At 37.3% G+C, this 23,491-nt stretch overlaps 1 protein-coding gene across 2 annotated transcripts in view; it reads right to left on the reverse strand.

The window, feature by feature from the left end:
* The window catches only part of FBXL2 (F-box and leucine rich repeat protein 2), a 51,339-nt gene that overhangs the window by 5,953 nt on the left and 21,895 nt on the right, over positions 1 to 23,491 (reverse strand). Inside the window, exons 3-13 of one of the 2 annotated variants that reach the window (XM_036378784.1) lie at positions 17,589 to 17,643; positions 16,061 to 16,135; positions 13,077 to 13,171; positions 10,813 to 10,881; positions 10,631 to 10,726; positions 10,203 to 10,329; positions 9,936 to 10,010; positions 6,652 to 6,782; positions 2,688 to 2,748; positions 1,167 to 1,211; positions 804 to 860 (exon numbers count right to left, since the gene is read on the reverse strand). In XM_036378784.1, coding sequence (XP_036234677.1) covers positions 804 to 860; positions 1,167 to 1,211; positions 2,688 to 2,748; positions 6,652 to 6,782; positions 9,936 to 10,010; positions 10,203 to 10,329; positions 10,631 to 10,726; positions 10,813 to 10,881; positions 13,077 to 13,171; positions 16,061 to 16,135; positions 17,589 to 17,643 — 886 coding nt within the window. Of the gene's footprint in view, positions 1 to 803; positions 861 to 1,166; positions 1,212 to 2,687; positions 2,749 to 6,651; positions 6,783 to 9,935; positions 10,011 to 10,202; positions 10,330 to 10,630; positions 10,746 to 10,812; positions 10,882 to 13,076; positions 13,172 to 16,060; positions 16,136 to 17,588; positions 17,644 to 23,491 lie in introns of those variants that run through there. The other variant, XM_036378785.1, reaches the window with a different exon arrangement.

Here is a 23,491-nt window from a genome sequence, read left to right on the forward strand (position 1 = left end):
AACACCTTCCTTTAATCCCATCTAAGAACAGATTATAAAGATACTTGTTCTCTCACGTAGATCTAAGTAGTTATAACAAATCTACACTAAAAAGACAACTGGCCTGAAATACAGGAGCTCCTACTGTAAGAACAATCCAGCAATTTTCAAGTGCCTTTATTGAAGAACAAACAAATTTATGTTACCTCAACATAAATGGGTTAACCCAAACACAATTGGGTTTGATGATCTGAAAGATCTAAGCTACCACTCCCTAGAAAACAGTTCTTTGAAATCCAGTAAGCAGGGCACCCCACTCTCAGTCCTCTCCAATTAAGTTCAAAAGTCAAGTCCAAGGAAACCTTCCATAATTTATTATGCAAATGTAAAAAAGTGCTTGGAAAAAAGTGCTTACAGAGTGATTACATTTATCTTCTCTGGGTGGTTTTGTTTATTCAATATTTGATGTGAAGTGTCATACTCCCTAAGAAAACCATTACCAAACACTTGAGAATATCCATAAAGAATCTAAGTGCTTTAAGTTAAATCAAATATGAAGGATGTTAACCATAAAATAAAAGCTTTCTGGTTTTTACTCACTGATTTGGTAACATTTTTTTAATCACACACAATGCATATAAATATTTTAGGAGTGCTGCTTTTAGAATACTTATGAAACTTGCACATATTTCGCACAGTGTCGCTGTACATCAGGAATTATTTCTAGACACAGAGTGAACAGCCTGGGCTTGTACTGCAGGAGTTGTCCCTGTGTGTCCTTCCAGGGGGAGCACCACAGGCCACAGACCAGGAGTTACACTTACCAATGCTTGAAGCTTAGGACAGTGTATGGAAAGTTGTATCAATGTGCTGTCAGTTATCTGGGAATAAAAGAAACCAAACATCAGCCATAAGCAACAGAGAGCAGGAGAGGCAACCCTACAACATCTCTTTCTGTACCCTACATCTCTTTCTCTACCAGATGAGGGTTATGTTATTTGTGGAAAACAACTCCTCACCTGTTACTCTCCAAGTATTTCCCTGTATAGAATTTCCCAATAATTATTTTTATTTCTTACCATAAACACAACACTATTTATAAAAACCAAAGAACATCTAGACGAAGGTGTTAATGTATTGCATTATTACACTGGACATTCAATATTCCTTTTCATATCAAATCTCACCAAAACACACTCTTCCAAGTCCATCTTCTCCAGCTCATGGCAATTCTACAATAAACAAAAAATGAACAGATAAACAAAAAAAATAAAATAAAACAACATATAGACATAAAATTATGCACAGGGCTTATAATATGGGACAGCACAGCTTTCAAGACGAAACTGTGATCTAAATCTCTTCAAATATTTGATCACCATCAAATGACAAAAAAAAAAAGAAATAAACAGATGAATTAACAAGCAATACCCCACCTCCTTCTGAAACATCTACATTTCAGCCTTTCTCCCATGAAGTGAAATGTCTCCTCCTAGTCCTGTAAGGTTTGAACAGGACATAGCAGTGTTCAGCAGCCCTGCTTCCCTTCCCCCCTCACTCCAAACCCACAGTATTTACAGCCCATGCACTAAAGCCAGCTCCTCTGCACACACATGAACCCAACTTCTGCCTTTATCAGCTGCACCTGACTCACCTGGAATACACTTAAGCCCATGGCACATTTCTCTTTGTTGTCATACATTAGAAAGAAGCCTTAAACCCAAACTGCTTTGGCAATAAATGCTGAAAATATGAAAATGGGGTCTACTTTAAGGGCAGAAGGAAGCTGCTGTCACACCTACACAATTTTCTCAGAGCAACATTCTGAGAGACCCCCAGCAAGCTTTCAGAAGTGCTTTCAATACCTGATCATGACTAATTTCAAGAAAGGGATGTAACCTTGTGACCTTGCAGCAGACCACACACTGCCAAAGCTTGGCTCAATTCCCAATCTGTTTTTTCCAGGAATAGGGAAAAAACAGTTTAAGAGCAGGCTTGAGGTGACCACCAAGAGCCTGAGGATGTAGTGCTGGACAATCAGAAAACCACTCTGGGTTTCAAACAGGGTTTTAGTGGTTAAACAGAGTGGCTTTTTTAGGTGGCTACCAAAAAAAAACAAAAACCCTTTTCATTCACATTAAATATCAGCAGCATAAATCCCATTTACAGAGTACAATTTAATTGTTCAGATTTTCTAACCAGCAAACACCCAAGTCTAACATGAAGCATTTGACACCACCAATATGCTTTCTGTATGGATTTACAGCATGAACCAGGGCACAAGTGCTTATAGTTTATAATGGATAATGTAAGTGATCTGTAATTTAAAGTTATCTTCAGAACAATCAATTATATGCTGATTTTTTTAATGTAAATATCACAAGGGTGTGTGCCATCAATATAAGGGAAATTTGGCTAGAATACATAACATGAGTCTAGAATTATGTTAAGTGTAATAAACACAATTGAAACAAATGAAAAAAGAGAGGAAAAAAGTGAAAAATGCAATGATAGATAGCAAATTAGATCAAGTTGCAGATCTAAGTATAATCCAGAAATGAAATAGCTTTTTAGTCCCCTCCTCCACTGGCTTCTTTCTACTTTAATTTTCCTCTTCTCACGTTGCTTCCCAGCAGGACTACATCGATTCACAGCTGCTCAGCAGCAATGAACCAGGGCGAGCTGTAACCTTCTGAAATGACCCTTACCCGTGCGAGAAGGGTAAACCCAGCATCTGTGAGATGTGAACATCTTGCAGCTTCCAGAATCCTGGAAAAGTTTTAAATGTTAAAGAAAACATTAACATAGAAAAAAGCAAATGCATTTGAGATACAAATCTGTCTTCTGCAACTTCATAGTTCTCAATAGTAAAAGTATGTGTATATATACAGAAATACACTCTTACACACATCCTCCCCCTATTTTTCACCGTGACTTGAAATGAAAAAGCAGACTTAATTCAGTTTATCAGAAGATTCTGACAGTCAGAGAACATTTAGTGGAAAAAAATTATACACAATGAGGGTCATTTTAACCTCTTGTTTCACTAAAAGCATAGTGACCAAGTTTTCTCATGTGTTATCTGAGGAAAGCTTTGGGAAAATAAACCCTGAGTTAAGGAAAATGCAGATGAAGCCTACATCTGTTATCTAAGCACAGGCTGCTGGGAAATGACAAAACTGAGAAAGTGCTTACTAGAAATCCCCTCAGAGCCTCTGCATGAAGCACAGTGAAGCAAGTTACCAGAAAGCATGGAGCTAAAAACCTCCAAGCTGCAGTAAGAACAACAAACTATATCAACACAACCTTAAAGAAAACAACAGTGTTTTGGAAAGATAATCCTAACACTCTTCCAACAGGCACTGGGAAGTAGTACCAAGGAAAAAAAAAATCCCAGAAGCTCAACTGCCCCAAACAGCACAACTAGAATGCACAGCAGGCCTCCATCCCATTTGTTGTCTTTGTCCTTTTTTTAAGGAAGACTTTCCTTTGCAGGTGGAGTGAGTATCAAGATGGGTAAGGGGAAACCGCAGTGCCATGGGATGAGCAGCGCAAACTAAGTGCAACTTACCACAGCAACCACTGCTAGGGCTGGCAGGGAGGAGGAGGCAGGGAAAGAGGGACAAAAGAACTTTTTGTGGCAATACTCAGAAGCCTCCAGATCCTTCCACTGGTTTGGGAGGCCATTAGAACACTCTCTCCCTAGAGAGAAAGTGCAAAGGGAAAAGCCACACTGGGTATATGAATGAATTCCAACCCCATCGAAGGGGGGAATGTGGGGATGTGGGGCTCTGACTATGACTTTGCTGGGTCAGCCTCTTCCAAGGCAAAAGCAAGAGGGCAGCAAATTTAGAGCTGAGCAGCCCCACAAGCTTGAAAAGCCACTTTCAGAGTTCCAGTCTTCCAACAAGGTTCAGAAGTATGAGGGAAATTCAAGCTAAGTACAAGACAGGCATCTCTTCCCAAATTGATGGTTTTAATACTTCTGGGACTTACTTTACAGACTTATATTCAGGAATTCTGCGTCCTTCCATCACGGGCAGTTAGCAGGCTATCATAAAATACTCTCAGCTACTCTGAAAGTTGCCCGTGATACCAAATAGGAAGGAAAAAAACACCACCGCAAAAAAACTCCCACAGTTCAGGTCACATTTGTCACCCTTCTAACTCCTTTCATCAATTACTTGCTACAAACCCCATCTCATTACATGGCTGACTTTAAAGGGGGGTGGATAGGCAATGACATCTGCAATGATACCCAAAATAGTGAGGACACTACTTCCTGCACACCCAATTGAAAAGACAACGATAGAGGAATAAGAAACCAGAAGATAAGCAGCTCTAGCTGTCCTGAAATTGGGTGTGCAGACAGGGCAGGAGAATGGGGAGTGAGCTTTAATCACACATGCTGCATTAATCAGGCCCCAGAATGAAAAAAAATAGGTGGGACGGCATTGGGTAGCATGGAAATAATGAGCAAAGTTCTAATTTTTGCTTTTGTTTTAGTGATTGTGCTTAAATACAGAGGGCTCTTCTTTTTTCCTGTTACAGCTGACATGAATTTCCCACCCAGTGACTTGTGAAAAAGTATCTAACATAGGAGTTGATGAGACAAAATGATATTCAAAGGGGATTTGCCACTCTTATGAAGAAATGTTCTCTGAGTCAGACTCAGAGTTGCATTCATTGCCTACAGCTGCTTTTGGGCACACCTGGAATGTCTCTGCACTCAGCACCTCCCTGCTCCTGTGGAATTAGCAGCTGGTGGGGTTGAAAGGAATATGATCCTGACTTTCACAGTCCCACCCAGACAAAGGCATTCATTGTTCACAGGTGCTTTGCTTGACAAGCCTTGCCAAAATACCTACAAGTATTACAGCATTAAAAAGTGCTAATAAAGAAAAAAAAAAGAAAGAGATGGTACCAAGCCCCTGAAAGAACAAATGTAAAGAGGGATGACAAGATCTCTCTGTACGTTTATGTGAGATAAGAAATATAGCTGAAGGGTCTGCTGAAAGCTTGACCTAAGTTTCTGCCCAAGGAGATACTTGTGACTGGTCACAACTGAATCAGGGAAATGCAGCACTATCAAGGAAAGCAGCACAGTAGGACTTTCAAGATCCTGAAGTGAAGTGAGAGTAGCTCAGCACAGAAAACACTCAAAATTTTCCTGACAGGGTCAGCAAATCCAACAGAGGCAACAGCATTTTCTTTCACACTCAATACTGAAATATTCAAAAGGTACAGAACAGGTGTGGAATTACATTTCCCTTTGATTTCCAACATAATTTTTATCAAGTACTTTCCATCCATGGTCCCAAAAGTCTAGCTGTAACCAGCTGCATCCTCTGTCCTTCCAATGTGCAGTAATCCTCAGCAGCAATCACTGCAAAGGGTCATTTTCTTTCCCTGTGCTGTTCCTCATTACAGGAGCAGAGCAGCAGACGCCTTCCCCCTCGTGGCTGACAGTTTTCCTACCAAAGCTGAAACAATTCCTGCTGCACTTGTACTGCCCTTGGAAAGAACTGCACAACTAGCAACAGTTTAGACCTCCTTTTATTTCCCATCTGAGATGCTAATTGAGAGTATGAGAGAAATGGTGGAAAAAGACCAGCAGTAACAGCACAGCTTTCTAGGGAACGCCAGTAAGTTTGCCAAAAGGCTCCTAAGCTCCTAATAAGTATGAACAGGGACACAAAGGGGACTGTCAGCCTGGAATTGTCTTAAGGACAGGTCTTCTACAGTAACAAAAGCTCTTTTTCACCCATTCAGCTAAAGGAACACTGTGTGTCAGCATATGGTACAGTGGAATTTGAATGCAGCATCCCCTAATTTTTACAGACTACTCACTCCTCCACTGTCTGTGATTTAACTCTAACAACTTCTGACTCCTGCATGTTCCTGTCATAAATGGCCATTTGTCATTCAAAAATCTTTTTATTTACTCTACATTAAAATTAGAAGTATTATCTGTCTCTACAATATGTCTCCATAACCAGGGAGCTGCTGCATAACTGAGCTATGGTTTTAAAGCCCACCATAACATATATGTTTGCACAAATTACACCAATGTGGAAGCTTATATTATTTTTAACTGATAAGCCCCTATTGTTCAAAACATCTCTCATAAATATCAGTCCATGCTTGCCAAGACATGAGCACACTTTATTTCAGAGTTTAAGAACACCAGGCTGTACTGCAGAGCATATTTAAAGGACTTTCATAATAAAATCTTTAAATATAATAATCAGATAAAATATAATAAATCAGATAAATAGAATAATCATATATAATTTAGCTATTTTTCAAGACAAATGACTGCATAAAACCACATCACAGTACAAACATCAAAAGAAACAACACAACCACAGATCTTAGCTTTTAAAGAAGTAATGGACTTTATATCTTTTTTTTCTTGCTTGTAGTTAGTACCTAAAATATTTAGCTAGAAGCACAGAACTGAACTGCTGGGTCCAGCACATCTTATATGTTATATATTAACTCCTGCTTTTCTGATATGCAGTGAACTACATTAATATGAAGCTACGGAGGACCAGCCCTCAAGTTTATGTACCTAATGTTTTGGTTGCAAATGTAGCTCATCTTCAGAAGTGAATTTCTTACATCAGGCCAGTAAGAACATGACATACAGCACAGTCATGACATACTCACTTCAGCCTTGGACAGTTCAGACCAAGTGCCGTGAGAGAAGCATCTGTCAGGTTGCTACAGCCTGAAACACAGAGTGACTGCAGTCTGTGGCATCCTCTACAGATTTTCACAATGCCTTCATCTGAAATTTGCTGCAATACAGAAGAAGGTTGAAGTTACTTCCTTATCAAGTAATCAGCCAAGAACAAAATTCAAGACATTGCCACTGAACTGCTACTGTCACACTGTATATAACCAAGGCAACCTGGATTTTCAACCAAAACACACAGTCAGGAAACCACATACAAAGATAACACTGAAGATAGTCAACATTTACAATTCCTACTTAACTACGTATTTTTCCACAGACCTTAAGTTCTACTCTAAGGCAGTCTGAATCACAAAGTGAGAGTTGTTTGCTGTTGTCTTCCTCTTTCCCTTTGCTTTTTGTTTTGTAATTTTTCACTTTTTTTAAAATTGTGCTCACTTCCTATATATTGGTAGGGTCCAGGTCTTCTGTTCCAGTAACTGTGTAAGTTTGGGAACAGTGCAAAAGAGATTTCAAAGCCTCACAGCAGGAGAACTAACTACCTAATTTTCCCTGAAGCATTAGAACCCAAGGGCAAAACCCTTCACCTTCTGATAATTTTTGAAGCAAGAGTTACAGGAAAACAATTACACATAATCCATTTTTTACAGAAGGTAAGCGTAAAAGCCAGATTTGCCCTACCCTATACATTCCCCTTTGGATGAAAGATTTAACTCAAAAGAGGACTTTTAATTTCTCAAAAACGTTTTGTAGTAGATATTCTGTAAGGAGTAACTCCAAATTTAGAAGATGAATAAATAAGTTTTCTCTCTGAAACAGGAACTATAAGAAATAGCCCCATTGCAGCTGCACACAAAATAGCAACAGGAACTGGATAACTGTGTGTGTGCAAATAAGATTTGGTTTACAAGTCTTCTATTCTGAAAAAAGCTCTTGGTCCTCCTCCTAACACTATGAATTTAATTTTTCTGCTGTGTGGAACAGATTGTTTTATTTCCTGGCTTAATAATACTCTTGCAAAAATAGCAAAGACCTTCCAGTATTTTTAATAGAAAGCCTTGTATAAGCCCCTTATTTGAGTATGCTCATACAACTGTAGCATATTTCTGATGCTATTACCACAAAAATAACCATTCCTGGATGAAAACAGGATGAAAAATCGCAGTAGCTCAGCACAAAGAGAGATTACCTTATGCTTCCCCCTCCCCAGCCCAGCACTTTTTAATATCAGAAGTTTAGATTCTGCAACTAATTCAGTCAAATTATTATCAGCAGAAAATTAAAAGTCTCTTTTTCTTTTTGGGGATCCAGAAGATTTTGTATAATCTACAGGTAAGAAGATATGTTTTGGAGTTCTGTCCAAATCAGGAGTCTGGATTTGACTCTCTAACACCATGTTATTTTCTGGAACTGTTCTGTTTGCTTTGAGAAATACACATGATGCTGTTCCTGGAAAAAGGGATGGCTTTGGAGACAAGGACTATGTAAATTTTATGCTGCTGTAACAAGCCCTCAAGTCATATATGAAAATTTTCCACTCTGAAATTGCTTGTGATTTCAATGCCCATATCACTGTCAGGAAAGCAAAGTGTTCAAAAAATGCCTGCAAGTTCCTGCAAGTTTCTAAAATCTTTCTCTAAAGATGGTACCTTTCAGATGAGCAGTTTCCAAAGCTAATACAAGTTCGTTCCACAGCTGCTGGAGCTGGCCTGGCATTTTACAGGGCCCATAAAACAGAGTCATTGGAATTACAGTGGGGATCATTTAAAGCACAAGGACACCTGCTGTGTAAAAATCCCTTTGATCATATGGAGCCTGGATGCTTCTGGAAGCATGCTTCCAAGCCATAGTAAGAGGGCACACCTCCAGTGAAATCCAGCTTTAAAGCACATGTACTTAGGTAGGACACACAGACTAGCAACTCAGAAAACTGAAAGGAAAAACTACTTTCCCTCGGGAGGATTTTTTGTTTGTACTAAATAACAACAGACATCCTGACCAAAGGAAAGCTCTGGTGCACTTCTGTGCCAATGCCACTGTGAAGTGGGAGAGATAAGAACTGATTATCCACTTGAGATCCTTCCATAAAAACAGTCAGAAAAGGCTCATTAGTCTTGGGCAAAACACAACAGAAAAAGAACTTGTGAGAAGGGCAGCAAAAGGAAGTGTAAAAGGGGAGGAAATGACATACTGACTTTATTTAAGTGTGGTTCTGACCAAAAGAAGGAACTCCACTGCCATTCTCTTTCAGTGCCCAGCTTCAGTGGGCACCTACATTCAGACTGAAAAATTCTCTTTCATTAAACATCTGTATCATGGAAGCTCAAGCTTTGTATTCTTATCGTTCTTATTTTCTGCAATTTTAATGTAACTTTAAATAATCCCTAACACTCAAAAATATTCAACACTTTAAAGAAATCTATTAGGTTCAATCTTAACAAAAAATGTTCCCATGCCACATTCATTCTAGAACAATCTGTAAAACAGATTTGAAAGGTTTGCAGGTTTTTATGATACCTTCTAGCAATAAAACTAGAAAACTTTTCAAAAACAAACAAACAAAACCATAATTTCATTATTCAACTCTGCATAACTGAAACACTGAAATTCTAATTGATTTCAATATCTTTTAAGGCTTATTTGCAGGGAAAGAATGACTTCGATATATTTAAAATCTAAAAGAAGGCCTTTCCCATTCCTGAAAAGTCACATCAGAAACAATGAAAAAGCCAACATAAACCAGAGCAAAGAAAATTTGTGTTCTTTAAGTAGAATTAAAAGTACATGAATGATTCCTAGTCATTTCATGACTAATGAATGTGTTCTCCATTAATATTGGAGAGGCAGGCCCTTCTGCCACTTAGATGGTTCTGAATCATCTTCAGTTATGATGCCATTACTTTTTACTCTCTATTATGTAGCCCAGAACATGACTTCTGCTCAATTAGAAACCTTAGAATTATGAATAGACCAAAATGCTACACAGTTCATGAAATTTGAATGAATGCAGTTAATTCTTACTCCAGAGCTTACCACACTTAAAAGATGTAATGAAGGGGAAAAAAATAACCCAACACTTCAAGTCAAAACTCAGCTGTAGAAACAGCCAGCTCATTTAAAGATACTATTTCACACAAAATCCTGTAAACTCCAGAAATTAACTATCTTACTGAAGTGTATAGCAGATCAACTGATTAGCATTCAAAATTATTTCTGATTTCTAGAGAATGTACCTTTGGAAGCTTCAAATACTTACTGTACACGATTGCAAATTCAGGATTACAAGCTCATGACAGTGATTTTGAATGTGTTTCAATGCTTCATCTTCTAACTGTATTTAGTAATTAAATTGGACATAGGAAAAGAAACAAGAAATTAAAAGCACAGCAAAGCAGCCCAAAAAATGCACACATCTTGCAATATTGAACAAAATACTATAAAAAAAGACATTTTTAATTCATGGAGATTTCAAAAACCCAAAATAAAATTTTATTCCTAAAGGATCACCCAAGCAATTATGTACCTGTGTGCAACCTCTAAGAAATAGAGCTTTTAGTCCACTACACCCTTTCACCAGTGCTTCAATACCATCCTTCGTAATCTGATCACACCAGGAAAGATTCAAATGTTCCAGATTTCTGCAACCCTCACTGGGAGAATTAAAAAAATACATAAAGTTAAATCCAGCCTTCAAATAGTCATAACAGTGGGAAACCCAAATTAAACACACTGTTAGAAATTAATGATAGCCAGTGGACTGTGCCAGGCCTCCACACAAAAGTCATGAGAAAAGACCACACACAAGCACCACAGTCTACACCCCAGAAGCCTTAGATATAGAATACAGCCCGTGCTGATTCACAGTATAAAGGTTCAGCACCAATTTTTTAACTTCATTAAATGCTGAACAGCTCTTTAAACACTTTAACACAGAACACTGAATCTTCTTACCTTAAGCCTTTTAAAGAACTGTTTGTGATGGCTACGCAGGATGTCAGATCCAGATGTTTCAGCTTGGAACAGAATCTGCTAAGACTGTAACACGTGCTGCAAAACAGCAGACACACTAAAAATACCTTCAGCTACTTCTTTTTCCAAATTTTCCCATCAATCAAAAAACTTCTTTGACTTACCTGTCAGTGATTTTTGTGCACCCATTCAGATTTAAGTGTTCGATGTTTCTGCAGTTCTGTGCAAAGGTCCTACAACAAAGAGCTGAATCAATAAAATGTCCCGAGTGCAAGGCAGTCACTAGAGCGCGCTCTGTCCCACCTGTACCTCCTCCCACCTTGGTCAAAAAGCCGGATCTTCAAGGCACAGAGTAACTGCAAAGCATGCTTCAAACACATTTGTCTCAGTGGTTGCTTCTTCCTTTTCCTACTGCAAGTTCCTGGCCTTAGGAAAATGCCATTTCTCTCTCAAACACCACTTGGGCAAGGTGCTTATTTCTGTCATATATCAGCCAGAACTTGCTGCAAATACCATAACAAAAACTCAAAGGGCATGAACAGAAAGCTTCAAGTGTTACATCAGTTACACATTAGGCTTCTGGGAAGAGTTTTTGCACATCTCAATACTGAAGCCTTTGCAAGTCTTAATAAGGAGCTTGCTCCCACAGTAAATGGAAAGGGACACACCTGGTACAATAGCAAGGGTGACCTAAGTCTATTGAACTACCAGTGGAATGCCCTGTAGGCTGCAAATTGCTTCTTTATTATTTTAAAAATTAAAAAGCATCAGTGTGCACTACTGGATTTGAACTTTAGGGATGATTGGAGCTATTATACTGCTTGCATATATCATTATACTAATCAGCCTGAAGAAATACATACATTTTCTTTTCATCTGTGCAAAGTAATATTTACAGCTACATTGCATTTCAGAACACTGTTTTATGCCCAGGTTTCCTTCAGCTGCATGGATTTTATAGGCAGGAGGGAAGGAAACACACAAAAGCAGTTTTGTCTGGAGGCTTGCCCTGGTTAACAGATCTGACTACACGCTCAGCTGGTAACAACTTCTGGCTCTACAGCATGGGTTGCAAACAATGGAAAAAAAAACCCAGCAAGCAGTTATACTGGTGAGAGTTTCCACTTGAATACTCAAAACAGCTATTCCAAAATTCATATACTGGAGGGAGATTTACAATCAAGACACTCTTCAAATCACTTGGAAAGATGTTACACTTTGGAGGAACAGCAGACTGCCTCTGAGATTCAAGCATGGGGCATGTCCTGACAGATCTGCCACAAGCATTCAGTGCTTATATGGCCAATACCTACATCAGTAATTGGCCATTTTACTCAAAGTTTGATGTAGAAGAAAGATAAATAGAGAAATTAGTATTGCCCACAAAACTAATAGATCTGGAAACAACTCAACGCAAACAGCCTTACAGGAAAAATCACTTTCAGAACAAGTATCTGAAAATTAATGCTGCATGAATTTACTCTAGAGGCAAAAGTTAAAGAATTGACTTACTTATAAATTTTAGAAATAGCTAAAGGGCACAGGACAGTGGCTTAATGCCCACTGATAACAAAATCTTTGCACTTATATTTTCCACCTGAGAATGGCCATAGTACTTGAGACTGAACACCATCCAGCCCAGGCTCCAGGGAGAGAGGAAGAAAGCATAACTGCAAAAAGCCAGACTCCAAGACTTCCTCCAAATGTTATTGGAGCCCTAAAGTGCTTGTGGTGCTCCACCTTCAGCTGGAGGTAGGATCTTAGGGTTTAAATACTCACAGAAATATCCACAGGAACCTGGCTAAACATTTTGCATTGGAAAAAGCTCATATGGATTCAAACATTCTTCTGGGAACAAACTGCACAGTTCAGTTCATACCCTGTGTAAAAGAAGGGTCACTGTCCTCTCTAGAGCCTCCCACGATGTTCTTGTCACCTGCCTGGACTTATTTTGACCCAGAAAAGAATTCCAGATCCTTCCTGATTTTGAAGGCACTCAATGTAGGTAAGTCTTTATCCTTCCTCCTATTTCTAGGGTCACCTCTTGTCCAGACTAGATGATAAACAATAAAATGACCACTAATCTTGATACTCTGACTATTGAATGAAGCCAGAGTATAGTCTGAAAACATTTTTACCACTTGAAAATGGAGCAATATCAACAGAATCCTCATGAAAGAAAAAGCCACACTTCTGAAAAGCACAAGCTTTCATTTATTAGTTCATTGCTAGAAAATAACAAAAGCTATATTTTGATCTCAAACTGATGTTTCCTTTAGTCAATACTAAGGTATTTAGTACTTACCTAAATATCCCACTTTGCTCATCAGTCAGGACTCAGAAATACAAACAGACACAACAGTAATCTAATTGCAGTTGGTGCACACATTAGGAAACAAGTGATGTCTCCATCAAGGATTTTACTTACTTTAAAGAGGAGTCTCCAACACCAAGACATCCTCTCAGACTAAGCTGTCTCAGGAACCCACCACACCTTTTTGATATATTTTCCACAACACGACCCTTAAACCAAATAAAAGGAAGATTTAGCTGAGTTTTATTCTGACACAATATTCTAACCAAATTAAAAATCCCAGGAGTTAAGACTAGTCCCAGCTACACCCCACTAGAGTAAGAACTATAACTCTTGGAATTTCTTTTTCTGCTTTAAGAAATAACAGTTACCTGTTGGGAATCTCCACTCACACTCAGGTACTATTCAATTCAATCTTTAATTCTTTCTTCCTTTTTTTTCATTCGATCATACACAGCTCAACTTTTTGTCACAGCAGACCCTACCCATTAAGACTACTAAAATGATCTTCAAGTTTTGTCAGATGGGTAGGGAACTGCCCCAGAGGTGCATTGGGAGGCTTGGCCACTCCTCAATGGTCCCAGCCACTCTTACAGCATCTAAGTTGAAATTGCCCACAGAGATCTTGCTTAGGCCAGTACATCACAACATCCCCCAGCAGGTCCCTGTTTTACAGCTCCTGCCTAGGGAAGCTTGCAACTGAAAGATGCCAAACACCTGGGTGGGAGCAGCAACAACAGGACTAATACCTAACAGCACTGTGCATTTTTTCCTCTCCCTTTATTTTTTGAAAGAAGAAATATGTGTAGAATTACAGGCCAGTGGATTTTTTGTTGTCATGTTGTTACATTTTATTGTCCTTCTCTAATACTAACATCCTGGCCATCACTATGGGAAAATATTTTCTTATCAGAGCTTTTTTCTTGGTCCATATGCAACATTGCTTATCTTATCACTCCAAAAAGAATTTATACCAAAACAAAGAAACTGACAATCTAGTTTAATTTTTTAAGTTTTTCAATTAATCAGTATTATTTCTCAGTAAAGGCCAAATACCTTTACTGTAAGAATAAATTCTTCAATGAATAATATATGATACAAGTTCAATTTACATTGCAGAAAAAAGCCAAATCCTAAAGAATTATTCAAAGAAAGTTTTCCCAAGTTTTCCCAAACTCATTTATGTAAAACCTCCCAAAATCCAGCATGCTAAAGAAGACAACTTTTGTGCATTCAAATACATTTAGCTGTTCGAATAATTTGTCACTCAAAAAAACTAGTTTTGAAACCTACCCCAGCTTACAATTAGTTCCACATACCAAGAAATCATAAGGTACCTTTAAATTCAAGATCACACATTTTTGATATAAAACAAACACCTTTTTATAGGGTCCCCCCCACTTTATTCTCTACCATGTGAAGTCTTAAATAAGAAAGTTTCACAAAACCTAATTTTTCATAATTTGATATTCTCAGATCAAGTACTGACTAAAAAAATCACCAATCAGCACAACATCCAACTGAGCACAAAGTTGCCAAATATAGTTGGGAGCTTTTACCTGTCCTAAATTCATAAACAAAAAAATATGATACTAAAACAGCTAAAAAAGAGTTCTTAGACACCAAATGTGAAACTCTTTTGTTGAAGAACTGATTTGTGAAATAATTTCTTGCCTAACACACTTTTATGAGTAAATTTAAGAGTTATGTATTACAAATGTACTTAAATACAATATACTGAAGTAACTGAAGTGCTACAAACCACAGCAGCTTTTTATAGCAATAGGACATCATAACTTAGTTTCACTCCTTCTCCTGAATCCCATGTTACAAATATCTCAGCATCTCAAAGGGCAACACCACTAGGTAAAATATAGGACAAAAATATTGAAAACTTGAAAATACAATTCTGTGTTTCGAAATACCAAAGTGACTGCAAACGCAGAAAAGGCCTATCAACAGGAAGGACTGCAGACCTGTGGGGTTTTACTTTATTTCTTAGCAAATGAGGAACACAAGATTAAGGGCAACTGAAAACATGACATTAAAGCTCCAAGTCTTCTTTGGCACATTTAGATTGAAGCAGATGCCAAAAATCTTTCTCCTACCTCTGCAAGATCCTCTTGTTTGAGGTAAGTAGAGCACAGGAGTTGGCAATAAAGTTTTAAAAGAGTGGTGAAAAAAATTTACTTTCTATGTTACTGTAAAACTTTAGGAACAGTTTGTACCATGGTTAGCAAAATACAAATGAAACACATCTGGATTTTATTCATGCAACTAAGAAGTTAAAACATAAAATACAGAAACAAATCTACTATTGTAGTCTACATTTAATTTGTATCAACAAATAATAAAGCAGTTCTGATTGAATCAAGGAATTTTTGTTCCCCACTAATTTTTTTCTTCATTTTCAGATGTCATATTTTATTTTGTTATGCACATCTATGATAGCATTAATGCAGACATGTTTTTCTTACAGAAGACAAGCCTGCTCTTAAACCTTTCATTATACACTGGAAAGGACTTTACTTCACATGTTCCTGCATTCACACAAGGTTTAAACCTTATGAAACAAATGGTCATAAAATGGCAATCAGATACACACAAATCAAATCTAGGCAAGCCTGCAGTAAGAAAAGTTGCCCAGCATTTTAATGCTTTAATCTCCAAATGCTGTAGCCAAGCGTCCAGTGAGCTTCCAGCACTAGATGGCCCCCTCATAGAAGGATTTGGGACTAGCAAAACTATCCTCTAGATTGTAAAAGCAATTCCAAGAATCTCACTCCATCCAGAGGCACCGTTTACACCTTTCCTTTCTAGAAATGAGCAGGCTTGAATTTCTAGAGCCTTATATGTATATGATATATGAAAATCATCTGGCACACAGCCGGCAACCAAAACTGAAACACACATCCAGGAAAAAAAAAAGGCAAATATAGAGTTCTTTTTCATTTGCTCCTTCACAGTCCTATTTTCGTGATCTTGGTCTTTAAAATGTGTGAAAACAAGCGCAGTATGCAGGGCACTCAAAATGGGCTATGCTCTTCAACATCTCAATAGGAATAAAAAATACCCTAAAAATGAAAAAAGACACTAACCTCTATGTCCGTTTGGAAGTTAAAGAGGTCTATTCTTTGCCAATTGCTTCCATCCAGAGCTAAAACATTCCATGCCTACAGAAAACAAATACAGTTTATTTATTACTGCCACTGCCTGCTCCCTTCATTTTCCTCTCAGTAATGCAATTACAAACTTGACAATTTCAGGTAGCATTTTAAAAAAATGTAGATATTAGTACTCATACATAGTTAAAAACATAGAATTTGAAGAAATTAATCTCAAATCTCCTAAATGGATTATACTTCAAAGGTTAACTTGTGGCTACAAAACATATGGCAAAGCAAGATATTAAATGCGAAGCACATACACAGAAAGAGTTAACCCTCCATTCTTAAAAAGCTTTTGTAAAGTTTTCTAATTTGTTACTTTTGCTACATCTAAATGGAAAAAAGTAGCTGCAGATGAGATTCCTTTCAATAAAACCACAGTTCCTCAACCTCACTAGTTACTATTCTGAGAAAACAGAAACCTTTCAGAAAACTGCTGACTTTCCACTATTAGGACCAGGCCTTTCCTTTCCATCTGCTAAGTTACATGTACATGTTTGAGAGCTTGTCCTTCTTCACTGTCAAAGCAATAGTTGTTCAAAGTAAAGCAGAATTAAGAAGCCAGAGAAACAGAGATATGTGCAGAAAATGAGAGAAAAATGAATACCACATCCAACTGAGAAGTTTTCAGAGAAAGATAGAATTTATTCAATCACTTTGGTTTTCTTATGCAGTTTTGTAGGTTTTAGATGAAACCTGATGTTACCTGACTCACAAGACTTACTGAAGTTGCAGGACAGGATGATATGGGTAAAGAATGAAACAATTACACAATTATACATTAAATCAACCAACCAATTAAATCCCAAACCAAACCCAACTGTAAGAGGAATGAAATTAAGTTCATTTATGTTGTATAACAATATAGTTCATTGTATGCAGCTGATGTAGAAATGGAGTATTATTCATTTTATTTCAAGAAGAAAAAATGAAGACAAGCTAAACATAAAACTTAGCATGCCTTCACTAATATCTTGTGTGTACCTTTTTCCTCCACTAGTAGCCCATCTACTTACAATCCATCTACTTTTGTACTTGGCAAGAAAATGATGGATCTCCTTCTTAGACACATGGTGCACATTAACCAAACTACGTGGAATTTTAAGCAGCAATTACACCTGAAAAATAGTGTTATACAGCCACATGCTTTATAAAAAGCAAATGCCATTATACCAAACTGGGCTTAATCCCTTCTCCAGATACAGAGCAAACAGGACTGGATATCTTTTCCACAGCCTTTAGACAGAACTCCTGGACACAGCAACTAAGCCCACATCTACATACAAAACTGGGACCGCTGCTTATATGCTTTAATAAACTAAGAGACTGAGAAAACATTTTTTTTTAAACAGGAAGCAGATTGCAATGAATCCCGTGATTTGGATGTAATTAAGAGAATAGCATTTAGGGAACAATAGCAATTAAGGGAACAACAAAAAAAACCAAGAGAAATACATACCTTGGAAACTTGTGCACAGCGACACAAAGTAACTATGTCCAAGAAAGAAAATATTCTAGAAAGAAAGGAAAACAACTACAATCAAAATGTTTAATTATAAATTCCAACTACCGTATGTATTCATGTTTCTGTAGTTCTATGGAAAGACACCAGTTACACAAGAAACAGGTTAAATGCTATATGAGTGTTTTACCAAATTATTTTTGGTTATTGAGACTTACAGAATAATATCATAGCTATCATCTAAAGACAGTCAACACCAACATATGAGAACCCAGCAGGTGCTGCTTCTGAAAATCTATTTTCTGTTCCCTCTCCCTACTAGAACAGATTATTTTTTCCTCTTAATTCAGAGAAAGTAGCTTATATTCCTTTAATTGTGCTAGAATTAAAGAAATAACTTACACAAATACTGATGAAGATTTCAGCAGTTGGTGAAGAGTAAGAAACAGATAACACATAGATAAATCCAAGTTCAAGAATCTAAGTATTAACACAAGGGACAATGACCCAAATTTGTGAAAGGGTTCACAGTGACTACTAAGTCTAACATAGTATCTTTTTTAAAAATTTACTCTACAAGAAACAACTACAGAGGAAAATTCAGATTTACTATTCTGATCATGGAACCAATTTCTCAGGGTTGTCAACTCTTAATAGTTTACAGAAAGAAATTTTTCACTGTCAAAATGAATTTTGCTAAAACCATTTCCAAGCACCAATGCAATTGGTTCAGAGAATGTTCTCAGTGAAAAAGAAATAATTAGCTCAAGCATAAATATAGATCCTATTAAAAATAATTTTCTATTTCAGATAAAAATAATTTTCTATTTCAGAGAATGAAAGCTATGAAATATATGAAAGATGTTCCTGTAATTCACTGATAAACAGCTATCTGATTACCAAGGAACTTTTTCAGTGATCAAAATCATGAACAGTAATAAGAACAATTTCATATTATAGTTAGATGTTACCATTGAGGAGCAAACAATCTGTAAGAGATGTTGAATTTAATCATGTAACATTCTGGTTACTGTTTTTCAAATTAAAATCTGAAGCTAGAGCTCAAAATGGATGCCTACATCTTAAGCACTGTTTTAGCTGTGGTAAGAGTAAAAAATGTAATGAAAGTACTTCTTAAACATAACAACCTTCTGGACATTTATTATGATCACTTCAGATAGTAGTCTTCCAATATTTCATTCGACACCTGGAAATTTTTTCTTCTCTTCTTTACCATAGAGTAATATACTTTCTAAAAAAAACTAATAGCCAAGCAAACAGAAGGAAAGATGTTTTCAGAAGCCATGAAACAGTTTATAAAATCCTGTCAATAACATTTATTTTGATAGCATCTATTTTGACATTTGAACATCCTTTCTGAGGCCTGTCCACTTCAGGAAACTTAGCGGCATTGAATGCACAAAGTACACAATGTGCTCAGAAAATCACTGGACTGTTCAGATAAACACTGAAAAGTGTTCTCTCTCTTTTAAGAGCAGCATAAATATCAGCACCTCACCAGGAACCCTCTTCTGACATCACCTTTCTCCCTACCATGAGGGAAATGTCAGCAGATGAAGTTGTAGAGATTACACAAGAGAGAGCTGCAAAAGCTTCCTGGCTTGCAGAAGCTTCCTCACAGAACCACTGCGAGAGTGGAACCTGAGGGTTATCTCAGATTTACAGAAGCACAAAAGACAGATTTCCATGCTATTTGTACAATGAAAGAACTTGTGACACAACACTCTTGTCTAAATAAGAATGTGACATGCTTTAGAAGTGAGGTATCTAGTTCTACCAAAATAACAAACAACAGAGCAAACTGTAAGATGTTAAGGAAAGGGTTTTTTATATACCCCCACCACTCTTGAGTTGTCTGGCAGTCTATCTTCATGTTTCATTGTTTATTGCTGTTAAGAGATTAATGCTGATGCAGGATTTCTGCTAAAAGAAAAAAAGTTAAACTAAAACCAAATGGAGAACAGATGTATTTATTTTTGCTTCATTCTGTATGAAGTGACTTTTCAAAAAGTTAAAAACTGAAAGTGGTTATTCTATATTAAGAGAAGAAATATTTTAGCAAGTGTAAACATTTGTAATGCTTTTAGGGTTTTTTTTTGTTATAGAGAAGAACCTTTCCTGCAAGGCAGCCCAAGCTGTTCCCATCAAAACAGGTAACAACATTAAGATGCATTACCAGCAATCAGAAGCACAATTATTACCCTTCACTTATACAGTACAATAGGCAAGAGATGCCAGTAAGTACCTTTATAATTCCAAAGAGGCATAACTCGCATATGTGCTTGAAAACACTTTTTTACATGTTTTTCTATTTATTTAACCCCTACAATACAGTCTTTCACGTGTACCACTGACACGCACTTGCTTGTCTCCTTGCAGTCCCACAGAATTACCAGCAAATCCTTACCAGTCAGGAAAACTGGTCAAGAAGGCACAAGACTCTGAGGTCTAAAGTCATTTCAAGTCTTTAAAAGACTTCAGAGTCTTTAAAGACTTTAAATGCAACCAACAAAATGAGATGGGAACAGACAGTGACATTGTCTGGCATTTGGGTGAAGGACCATCAGCAGACACTCGCAATTTTAAAAAGTGGAAAAAACTACCAAGCAGGGCAGCTGCTGGTTGTATAGCACTTCTGTCCTCTGTGACCACAGCTACGTAGGTGGAAGCAGCCAGCAGCAGGATTCATTTCCACTTCAGTCTTTGGCATGTATTAACACAACGAAATGGAAATTAAGTTAATAAATTCACAGTAACGTTTAGAATCATCTGGTCTGAGTTCGAGTGTCCCAGGCTATTCAATTCTCCATAGTTCACCTGTATTGAGCTCAAGAAGGAAAATACACTTACCAACACTTGGAGCCCTTCAAGCCTTTTCATCCCTAGGTACACACTACTCTGGACACGTGCCTCATGAGTTTGGCCTTGGAGACCTTTCAATGTTAACAGTCCCTGCAGCACACATCAGCTTCATGCCAAAGGCACAAAGAGTTGTACAAGCTCAGAGCTCCTCAACTCCCTCACAGCAAACGAGCATTTGGCTAAAGCCTAACTTACAGAAAAGGATCTATTCTTTATTTGAAAGCCTTCAAGACACGGAAAATCATCACCTTCTCTGGTAGTTTGTTCCACTGGTTAATCACTCTGTCAAAATGTTTCCCTTATTTCCAAGGTGAATGTCTGACTTCCAGCTCTATGCTGTTTTCTACTTTTCTTCACCAAATTAAAGAGTGCTTTAGCAGTTCATACTTTATCCTCACCAAGTTTAAAAGCCACTTATCATGTCATCTTTAATTCCAATTTTAACAGTTGTTTTACTTCAGTTCTTTAAATCTCCTTTTCTCTGCCCATTACTTTTTCAGTATGTTTCTTCAAATGTAGATATCAGAAGCATGTGCAGCATTAATTAGTATCAACAAGGCTGTATACAGACATGATGTATGATTTCATTACCCCCATTTTCAAAGCCATTTCAGGCCATTGTAACAGCCTTTTTGACACAGCATCAGACAAGAATCTTACAGAATCTCACCTATTTCTTGCCTGCTTAAAAGTGCTGCAGTTGGGATTCAAATGCTTCTACTCTGGAATTTGCTTGATACTCAAGACTCACCAAAACTCAGCATAAGAGGGCCACAGACCTTCTAGGTCACCTTTTTGAGACACTTTCACTTCAATTTATACGGTTCTGCTGACAGGAAGTGGTTATCTACAGTCTCCAGCACCTTCCCATGTATTTCCACATGTGCTTTTTTATTCTCTTGTGCTATAAATAGACTGTCCAACGTCTTTCCAAACACAGAGACAGCTGACTCCTAACATTGTTTCCTTACCTAAGGGGCAACAGAAATGAACAAGCTAGTTTTCAAAACCCAACACTGTACAGTGTACCTCCTACAGAGGAAGAAATCAATTTGTGCAAGAGTCAAACTGCTTCTCCCTTGCTTTTGTAAGGCCCTTCCACATTTGATCACATGAAGAATAAGCTTCTGAAGTAATACCCCAGCAATTACTCATTTTAGGTATTTTGATACAATGCTATAAGGATTGATAAAAAAATGGATAATGAGACGCATGCAGTGAGTATGACACATAGACACTTTACTTCCTAGAAATTCTGGCCTCACACCCAGAATTTGGTATGACAGAAACACCAGGTAATTTCTAAAAAGCTTCACTAAAAACCTAAAATATGGGTTTGTTTACAATTGACTTGTGAATGGAATTCCACAACCAGAACTTTTGATTTTCATGCTGTTTAAATTTATAGTGGCTTTGCACACAAGGACAATAACAAACTTTATCAAAATGAAAACCAAAGTAATAAGGATGAGAAATGTCTCACCGAAGACAGCACATCAACTAGATAACTTGCTTAGAAGATCCTTTCAACTTTGCCACACTGTCCAGTTGTTACAAAACATGCACACAACAAATCTGTTATGTCTTTCCCACTTTAGACTATGGATTTCCTACTGACTTGTACAATTCCTTGCATAGCAAATCTGTTCACACTAAAGTCCTTCACATGCAATACGGAAGAGTAAAGCCTACATGCATGGGAAAAATATCAGGGAGACCAAGCACAGCTTCCACAGCTTTGATTTTCTTTTTTTAGTAGTTTTTTCTCAGCATTTTCTCCATGCATGCCCAAGCAACAGTGGAAATGGGAATCAGACACTCTTAGTTCACTATTTGTGAACACTAATTGTGTCTGAACACACATAGTGGCAAAGTCTGATAACCACCACAGAAACTGTCTTGTATTTCTCCTAAAATGTCATACTTAGCAGATAGAAAGCATATTTACAAGTCTTTACACATGGAAGGTTTCTCTTCACCTTCTGTCCTCCATTTTACTAAACATCCTACTGAGATATGAGGCATGTCACAGTTAAGTGTAGTCCAACAGTGTGTACAAACACTAGAATAAAAATATGCTAGAAAACATACAGGTAAGAGAAATAACTTATAGCCTTAATTCAGGAAAGCAGAATCTTTAATAAATATTAAGTTCAACAAATAAACTTATATTTATATGATTAAATTAGCAAGGTTAATGCTGGTGTACTTCTGAACTTTGCAGCTAAATCCTGTAATACCTTATTCAATAAAACTATGAAATAACACTTGTCCTGGAAAGATAAACAGTGAGGCACATTTAAATCTTAAGAAATTTGACTATTCTCTATAAAAAACCAAGTATCTTATCTGTCAGGACTGTTTCAATAGCAAAAGGCTGAGGAACACCAAATTGCTACACAAAGCTCACATGCATTGATTCACCTAATGCAGGTCAATTATTAAAACAAACCCATTTTCACTCTGGATGAGCTATTTTGTAAAGTAATGCACTTCAACTAGGAACTCTGCTACATGCTCCAAAACTTTCCAGTAATTCAACTCTGCTGTTTCCACTTGTAAACAACTCAGATCTTTCTCAGGTGATCGCCATAGAAAGTCTTTCAGTAAAAATGCAAAAAACACTTCTTACAAGCCAAACCTCCTTTTCTTTCACCAAAGCACTTATTACTACAGAACATTGACATAAGCATTGGCAATTGCAAAATCCTAGGCTAACTACAGGATGTCTGACATCTATTTTCCATTGCAACAGAAATCAGCTTTGCCGGATTCATTTTAGAAAGGACAGCATCTAACCTTTTATGGTCTACATGTTACTTGCAAGACAAGTGGATCCTATTATTCATTCTTTGAAAATGAGTTTCATTTAATTGTAAAGTATGATCAAATATAACAACACAACAGCAACCTTTTCAGATACTCTCAGGATCTGAAACAAAATGCCCAATGATAAATTCAAAAAGGGCCAGTTCTGTTTAATTTTCCAGCCTCAGCTAGTCTATAATTTTTAATAT

This window comes from Molothrus ater, chromosome 1, assembly GCF_012460135.2.
Source record: "Molothrus ater isolate BHLD 08-10-18 breed brown headed cowbird chromosome 1, BPBGC_Mater_1.1, whole genome shotgun sequence".
Taxonomy (NCBI): domain Eukaryota; kingdom Metazoa; phylum Chordata; class Aves; order Passeriformes; family Icteridae; genus Molothrus; species Molothrus ater.